Source organism: Electrophorus electricus, chromosome 8 (genome assembly GCF_041902795.1).
Source record: "Electrophorus electricus isolate QZ-2024a chromosome 8, ASM4190279v1, whole genome shotgun sequence".
NCBI classification, from domain to species: domain Eukaryota; kingdom Metazoa; phylum Chordata; class Actinopteri; order Gymnotiformes; family Gymnotidae; genus Electrophorus; species Electrophorus electricus.
Genome location: NC_137504.1, coordinates 14,163,385 through 14,172,500, shown reverse-complemented (window position 1 = coordinate 14,172,500; position 9,116 = coordinate 14,163,385). Strand labels below are relative to the sequence as shown.

Below are 9,116 nucleotides of genomic sequence, written 5' to 3'. Positions count from 1 at the left end.
AATGATTGTGATTATACCTCACGTGCACAGACTGGATGTGTTCTGTCAGTGGAGCTTAATAACACCAGGCAGCTTGAATGCAATGAACTATACAAATGTAAAGTAACGACTTAGAGTACCCAAAGCAAGACAGATCCCTCAATCAGTTTTACTCCTAAATAAGGGGCAAGTGCAAATAAAGGCTAAATAGGAAATATATGCAATATGTAAATTAGGGATTTGTGGGTTTGTGTGTGTGAGTGTGTTTGTACTATTGGTCAGTGTCACCTGTATGAAAGATCTTGCATAACTAACTGTAAGCTATTGGTAGATTTGTTATGTTCTTTTTTGGTTTGTATTATTATACTGTGTGATTTGTATTATTTTGTGCTGAATTAGAGTTGCCTGGATGTAAGACAATTTTCAGAAAATACTAAAAATGTACAAGGTATGGAGTTTATGGAGTTCCTCTCAGTAGACTGAAGATGAAGTGGAAATTCATATGTGAAATCAGGATTTTTAGATGACCTGGTATGTTGGTAGAATAAACTGACTCATAGTTCCTGACCCTCAGCTTCTAATAACTCTTCATGCACCTGCCAAAGTACCAGACAGAGGCAAGGTGAGCAGTGCAGACTGATTACAGTATTATTGCTGTTCAGAGGGTGGTTTTAACTATTGTGATAATCATTACTAGACTCCGCTGTGCTGTTATCAGCTACCATTAGCCACGAGCCACCCCTCACAGTGATTAAGCGCGATATTGCATATTGCCACATAACTTCACTATTATGTTACCATGACCTGGAGAAATCATTAGATTTGTGGCAAAGGTTTGACCACTTTACGGGAATTATTTGTCACGTTGAAAAGGAACAGCGTATTTGAGCTGCCATGGGGGACGGGACGTTTTCTGCGTGCCGTGTCGGAGATGATTAATGAGGCCAGATGGCTTCTCCTCTGTTTGAACGCAGATTAATCTCACCTTCTCACCATCAGCGGAGAACCACTGCAGCCTTTTTGTGCCTCCTGCCTTCAAGAAAGAAATTTCACCCCCCTCATTGGCACCAAAAAGGCATGCTGTAAACGGAGCTGTCCCCCACCCCTATGCTTTTTTTTTTTTTTTGTGGCTAGACCTCCGACGCCAATGATAATTGCATCCCTTTGTTCTCTCATATTGTTCTAGGTTGCTAGACTGTTTCGTTCTGTTGCAGACTTGGCCTCACCAAAACGCAGTGATACAGGCCATGGTTTCAAACATTTCTACCACTAATTTATCCCCCATTTAAAGAATGATGTTACCAGTGCTAATCAGCAATGTACTGAACATGGCGTTTACATCCTCGGAAGCACCATCTCACCCTGCAGTCTTTGTTCTAAGCCGTATAACTAAATCTGGAAGCTTGACTGCTCTTCAGTTGACCATGCTCCTCTGTTCCTTGACCTGACAGCTGATCTAAAATCAGCCGGATTTGGTCAGCTAACATGAAGCCAGTTTGCTTACAAAATGGCAAGCCTCGCCTTTTTTTCATTTTTTTGCCATGCTGCACAAGGAAAACAGGAACAAAGAGGACAAGCTGACTCACAGTTATCACATTCATGCTGTAGCCCTCTTGTCTGTCCAGTGTTGGACTGTATTGTCCTCATCTGGGAGCCCTGGGAGCAATTAGAGCGACAGAGCAAGTTTTGCTGTGGCAGCGTCACTCCCACTGTCTCCTACACTTATTTTCTTGGAGTGTATGGTGTTAACAGGGCTAATGGTGAGAATGGCCAGTGGCTCACCTGTGTTGGGGAGACTGCCCTGGAGAGCAGGGGTTTTCTACCACATGGCGCTTTAGCTTGCCTCCCTAGGGAGCAGTACAGTGCTGCGAACCAAAGGGGTGCTCAGAGGAATGTACGCTTCTGCCACTGAGGAACGAAGCGTGTCGGAGTAAAGCTCTTTTTGCAAGGCTCCATGCGCACTCCATGAGTCTGTTCTGAGGTCAGTTTCACTTGAGAAGCTGAGGTTTGCCGGTATGACCTGAATGTATAACACATCATGAGATCTGGCTTTTCTGGCCCTCGATGTCATTTTGGAAAGCAAAGACCAAGGAATCATAATCTGATTTCTCACATCTCCAAAAATAAGGAAAGTTGTTTTTTAATAAGATTTCTGGAATGTTTTAGCTGTTTCCGTAGGTTTCACAGACCAACATTTTCACATGAAGAACACTTTACTCTTAACAGCTTAACATTGAGTCATGGAGTCAGCTCATTAGCCATGCAAATTCTTCTCATTTGCATATCCTCTGAGCCCTGTTAGCAGGCCGCAGTGCTGAGGAGCAGTACAGTGCTTAGCACCTAATCAGTCCTTCCACAGAACAAACACTGTCCCATCAGTGCTGGCCTTGTTTATGTCTGAATGCACGCACCATACACTGTTAGTGTGGATGTTCAGGATTTCTGGATCATTGGATGGAACTTTAACAATTTTTACTGATTTATTTATTTAGGTAATTTTCTCTTGTACACCTTCTGTATCTTCACACCCTCTCAGGCTAATTGGCTTCTATTAGCATACAGTAATTAGAACAGAATTCACAGAGAAGGTGGCACTGTTACTGTCGCCTGTTAGAGACTTTTCACTCATGCCATCATTTGTTTTATGTTCAGTAGAAATGAAACTTCAGCAATTTGGTGGCTTTTGTTTTGGACGGTGGCCCAGGTTTTCCCTGTTAAATGTTATTTGTTGTATATATGAAAATTTTACTATTAAGTTTCTTCCACCCAGTACTCACGAAATGAGGCAACTAAAACTCAGATCTCATGTAGGCTGGGCAGACATTTATTTTTTCTGCTCCCATTTTTCTTTACGAAGGCCAGTAAATTCCTTGTTTGAGAGGTTTGATAACTATAACTCCAGATGTCCTATGGACTCTACAAAGAGCACACTATGGTTTTGTGGTTGCACTCCAAACAAAGTCTTTGGAGGCCTGTTCCCATGACCCTCCTCTCTGGCGTCAAGGTCACATGAAGCCACGCCCCCCCCCCCACTTGCCCACACCCGAGCATCTCTGGTTGCCAAGTTGTCTCATTCACAACACCTAAGAGGCATCTGAACTGTAGGATTATCACTCTAACTCATTTTGTCTTCTTCATTTAATCTTCATTGCTCAGCGATGCAAGTTAGGACATGACAGCAGCAAGAGCCGATTTTCTATAGCGGCATTCGCTGAGCGACAGCAAAAGCTGGAAATTTCGGCTTTGGTGCCCGGCCTGGCTCATAACAGGCTGCTTTTTGGACAGCATCCCTTTCTCCTCTCCAGCTCAGGGATCCATTGATTTATTTATTTATTAGACATAGATATGATTCTCAGCACCATTCAGGCCCCCTGAGGAGAGAGTGATGGATGGAGCACAAAAGCATATGGAAAGTGCTCAGGCTGTGTTTGTGTTGTGTGGGGAGGAGCTGACTGAGTGGTTGCTGCATTCATAGGGGTTTGGAGATGAACTCTTTTAAGAGAGAATCTTAGCCAAGACTTGACCTATATTAAATTAAATAATTTTGCTAATCCAGTTTATAAGAGCAATCATACCAGGCATAAATATGTTGTAGGCTTGATTATAACCGAAACGTTTGTTTTCTTTCCCAGTAATGAATGTGGATATCACACTGAACATTTAAGAATCACAAGATGGGATACAGTGGGGCAATGTTCACAAAGATGTTTTAAAATTAAAAGTGTATAATAATCAATAATAATCAAGGAATGAATAATGAAGGAAAGGCGAAGAGTGGGGGGAGGAGAGAAGGACAATGAGGAACCTGTAATCCGTATTGCTTCCAGTAGACATTTCACTGCGGGTTATACTGTGTATGACTATGTATGTGACAAATAAACCAAACTTGAACTTGAGACATATGTGTTAGTCTATGTCCATCTGTCAGGAAAGGAGTATACACGTTCTATTTATTTATCTATCTATTTATTGATTTATTTTTAATGCACATTTTAATGTTTCAATCTCTAACGGCTCCGATTTTATCAGCATCAGATCAGAAATCAAATTCAAAATGCAAGGCTCGCCACCACAAAACCTGTAAACCTCACCTCAAATCATATCAAGCATTTTTGTGTCTCCTGTCTGACATTGTGGCTGCCTGAATATTTTAAAAACCTTCCGTAGTCCACTTTCCACAACCTGATATCTTGTGGCAATAACTTCTTTAGTTAAATAAAATTTATTTCTAGTGTGTGGAAAGGTTATTTCCAGTGCGTGATGGATGTTACTATTTAAATGCTCATACTAGAGACTGTAGCCAGGAGCAGCTGAGCACCGAAGTGGCTCATATGTTGTTCCTCAATTCCAGCTTTAGACAGTCTGGTGTGTGTTATAACCTGCTTTTGTTGTGGTCCACAGTGAACGACTGTTAAGTATTAACATCCCTGAGTGGTCCAGGAATTGAGTAAATTCCAGCAGATAGTATTTGGTATCAAAAATGCATTCTGTCTCTTTCTCTTCTGGAGTAAAGAGGCTTATACTGTCTCCAAAGTAAGCTGTGTAGGAATCATCATTTCTCAGGAAGCAAATGTCTGGAAGCATTTAGTGTGCAAATGCAGGAAGAGGAGATATGCTTAGATTCATTCCTCAAGAACACAGCAGGTTGAAAGTGAACAGTCAACACCATGCAACTGATGGAGACTCTGCTGTGGTTTATGTGATTCACAAGCAGTATATTGTTGATTCAGGTTGTCAGGTTTGGTTATATGACGAGGGTTGTCAGCAGCAGTACGGAAGGACTGTGAATGCTGCCTGTCATCATCCATCGCACAGCTTAGCGGCATGTCACAAGTTGGCCCAATCAGAGGCAAGGTCATGGCCGTGTTTGATAGCGAGAGGATGGATGGATTACAGATGGATGGATAGATGGATGGATAGATGGAGGAGAAAAAAATGGCTCCTTATTAACTCAGTGTTGGTGCGAAATGGAGATGGGCAGATAAAGACATGAAGCAGACAGCGGGTTTTGATTGATTCCCCTAAACAGCGCATCACCCCCAGACAAGGGCAATATAATGTCCAGTGCTTGGATGGAAACGATTTATAATGTCACTCCTTTCCTCAAAGCCGATGTAACATGGTGTGCTTAAAAATGATGCATCTGCATAAAAACCCCACCCAAACCCAAGGTGAAGAACACTGTATATTCAGGTAAAGTTTTGCCAGATAAGGACAAATCCTTTCTGTGTTTTATAAAAAAGCTTTAAACTTGATATCGTCTTAAATGCATCAAGGCCCACTGGAATCATAAACATTAAACAAAGGTTTCAGTGTATTTGGAGCATATTTAGTATTTTCCCTGTACCTTTCATTTCAAACTCATCATGTTGAAATTATTGGACGGGTATATACTACTGACAAATTACACTGGTACTTATATGTTCAGGTATAGAAACAATGGACATCTTACATGTTGTATAATAGTGTTTGTTCTGCAAGAGGTGGATTCAAGTGCACAATTTTAAAAATACTTTTCACTCTTATAAGAGCACATTCCCCTTCATTTTACCCTATAATTCATTAATGACTCATCTCACTCTGGATAGTTTTAATCCATGTTAAATGAAGCATTGCTTAACTTAGTACAAGAAACAAAAGAAACTACTAAAGCTGGCATACAGCCTTTCATTGCATTAAAGTATTCAAATATGCGAGGGTCATCCGGCTGTCTCGCATTTATTTTTCAACTCATTTGCATAATTATAATTAGTCATTTTCTGATAGTGGAGCTAAAACTTAGAAATTGCCACCCTTTTAGTGCACTAATGCCCCTTGACGAAATAGTCAGTTTTGGTCGAGAAATGGCTCCTGCAAGGCACAGTTTTCTGAAGAGCCTGTAGATTTCTTCTTTGCATCACTTTGTTGTAGCAAATGTGCTCTGACAGATTGGGATATGTCTTGTAAAGGGACTGTGTCTGATGCTGACAGTGATGGAAATAAATTAGAAGTGTGTGCGCGCACGTGTGTGTGTGCTTGTGTGTATGTGCGCGCGCGTGTATGTGTGCGCACGCGCGCATGTCTGTGTGTGTGTGTCAGATGTCCATAGTTTCTTCTGTTATTTTCTCTGTACCCCTCACAAAATTTGCAGTAACTTTTGTTCTCAGGTGAAGATAAATAGTTTTTCATTATTGTTTATTATGAGATTTCTACCAAAATAAAAGTTAATAAATGTGAGAAGTAATTAAAGATATTTATCTTAACATCTTCATCATATTATTGGCTCACAAGGAAAATCCACAAGGTAAAAATACATCACTGAAAAAAGCTTTAGGCAAAAATGTGATGCTTGTCACATGCATTTTTAGGGAAGAGTAAAAACTACATTAAGCATTTGTTTATTATTTTTAAAAAAATAATTGTTCACACATACTGTGAACAGCATAGCCACAACACTTCATTACCCATAATGACAATAACATTCATGAATGTAGTCTGAGATGAGGTGTCCAGTCTGAAACACCCATGACTGTTTTGCTAAGGTTATGTTACATTTTCCATTCACAGGTCACTATCCTTATTGTTCTGGCCTTGGCGTTCCTTGCTTGCATAGTGTTCTTGGTGGTGTATAAGGCCTTTACTTATGACCACACCTGCCCGGATGGCTTTGTGTACAAGGTGAGTACGTGCGCATAAGATTTTGGCTCCTTAGTAGTGGCTTAACTAAATAAAATATATCGCTTAAAAAAAACAAATATCAAAAAAAGTCAACTCATCATTTTCACATCTGTCTTTGTATCTTCTGGATTCAGGCCTAATGGGCACTTGATCAAATTTGGCCCTGTAACTTGGCACAGTCTATTAAAGAATCCACAAAATTGAATTCACCTCAGCAATGTAATTTTATAATATGCCTATAGTGATTTAAGCCATGTTTGCCAAATAGATTCTCTGAAGCAACCTTCTAGGAAATGCTATATTAAACGCATCAAGTTTTAAAGACCACAAACCAGTAATGGTAACTGTAGTGTACTAGCAAAAGATATTATGCATGATTATCTTGCTGGAAGGTTTATAATCCCAAAGTCCTTGAATTCCTTGACTGGAATTAACCTTGGGACCTGCTGCCCTGAGTTTGATGGTGTGGCAAACAAAAAGAAAAAAGAAAAACACTTAAGGTGGAGAGAGTCAGGAGGACCGTTTATTTCCCACATGTTGTGACTTGCTTCTGCCCCACCTTTGACAGCACAAACGTTGCATCCCAGCCTCCTTGGAGGCCTACTATTCGGCCCAGGATGGCAACTCCCGTGGCCGCTTTTACACCGTCATCAGCCACTACAGCATGGCCAAGCAGACCACCTCTCGCTCCGTCTCACCCTGGCTCCCGGCTGCCGGTGCCCAGCATGACGCCAAGCCTCCCAACACTGACAGCCAATGAGGGCACTACTGCTCACCGAATGGGTGTCGCCGGACCTGCCTCCTTTCCACCTGAGTCCCCTGCTGTTCTCCGTTTTTGTCCTCTCCTGCTTTCTCTCTTTTTATTTATATAGATCTTCACATGTATGACGATTTATTTATGACTATTTATTTTTATTGTACAATTCCTGTTTCTTTTGTATTTAATATCAGACAGTTGTTTGTACAAAGGCATGACTTGTCCGAAATGTTTTTCCCACACTGTCTGTGAGTGTCACTGACTCATCTCAAACAACAGCTCTGTAAGCAACCCTTGTAGTTAGGTGACTGTTCAATTCATTGTGAAAGGCATGATGCAAATAAGGGAAACTTCGTCAGTTATTTTGAAACATACAGTTTCTGTGATTTTATGTCAAGATACTTGTAAAACTCATTTTTATGTGGGATATATTAATAACAATAATAACCTAAATATGATATTACCATAGACTGGTGACTGAGTACATGGTAAATGTATGTTATGGTTCCTCCTTTGAGCCCAAATGTAAATAGCTCATGAGCAGAAATAGACCCATTATGTGTATGGCCATAAGACACCTTGTAAGATGATCAATGTTTTTCATTGGATTATCAGTGGCCTTCTGAGCTTTGCATTATGCTTTAGCCAGCAGTCTATCTTCAACCTATAGAGAATAATCCAGGGCCCAGAAAAACCTTGGATGTTGGGATGATTATGGCAGAACCCTTTGCCAAAGCTCAATTTTCTGCCTAGTTTAGTCACAGACCTGCGCCATTACCATTTTTATATCTGTTGTCAGAAAAGATTTTGAACTCGTGCTGTTGTTAGTTGATATGTAGCACAGCCTTGGGTATTTTTGACTGTGTATCCTTTAGGTTTAAACAATAAAAGATATACAAGACATTATGTATGTTTGTGCTAGGTCACTATGTTAAAACAACATAACAGATTATGTGTTTTGTGCATTTTGAATTTAGTATGTTAATTATTAAGATTTTGGCAAGTTGGGGCATTTGCAACAGTGGTAAATATAAAAGAAGCCTGTATTAAATTATGAGAACACAAGATACAATAGTGTGTTCATAATACAAGACCGTGTATTCACAAATTGTGAATCTCAGATTTTCCTGTGCAGTGTTACCAACTAATTTTTAGGGGAAGTTGCTACAGGCAGGTCAATTTGTTGATAAAAGCTGCTAAATGGTGTTTTGATGTCATTATGTGATTACATCATTATATAATGATGTAAAACTGGGTTATTACATGGAATACACAATGATGTTACTCCAACTGACTGTCCATCTCAGCAAAAAATATGATTTGAAGTTTGTTAGTTTTGATTTGTTTTTTATTTGCAAAAGTAACATAAAGTGATATAAATATAACACATTTTTATGATCAGATATTTTTATAAACACTACACAGTGAATTAGTGAACAGTTACTCATTATACATTATTGAACAATTGCATTTTATTTTTCTTATTAACTAGAATAACAATTGTAGGCCTCTCCCTACAGCTCCCTCCAGTACTGTTATGCTGCTTGGCTGGCTAGCTGCTCAATAGCCTTCACTGGCATATTGTTCTCACTTGCACTGCAGGGAACACTGCCACCCTCAGCTGTGTGTCTCCGCCAGTTCCTGAAAGTCTTTGCATATGTAAGTATGATAAATCATAGATTGGCAAGGAACTCCTCTTCATCTTTACCGTCCAACTGCAGTG

At 40.1% G+C, this 9,116-nt stretch overlaps 1 protein-coding gene across 1 annotated transcript in view; it reads left to right on the top strand.

Moving 5' to 3' along the window:
- nsg2 (neuronal vesicle trafficking associated 2) overlaps nucleotides 1-8,299 on the top strand; it is a 16,089-nt gene extending 7,790 nt beyond the window's left edge. The window contains exons 4-5 of the mRNA XM_027026391.3: nucleotides 6,526-6,636; nucleotides 7,205-8,299. Of these exons, the coding sequence (XP_026882192.1) occupies nucleotides 6,526-6,636; nucleotides 7,205-7,396 (303 nt within the window). The 3' untranslated portion in view covers nucleotides 7,397-8,299. The remainder of the gene's footprint in view (nucleotides 1-6,525; nucleotides 6,637-7,204) is intronic.
- The last annotated feature ends 817 nt before the right edge of the window (nucleotides 8,300-9,116 follow it).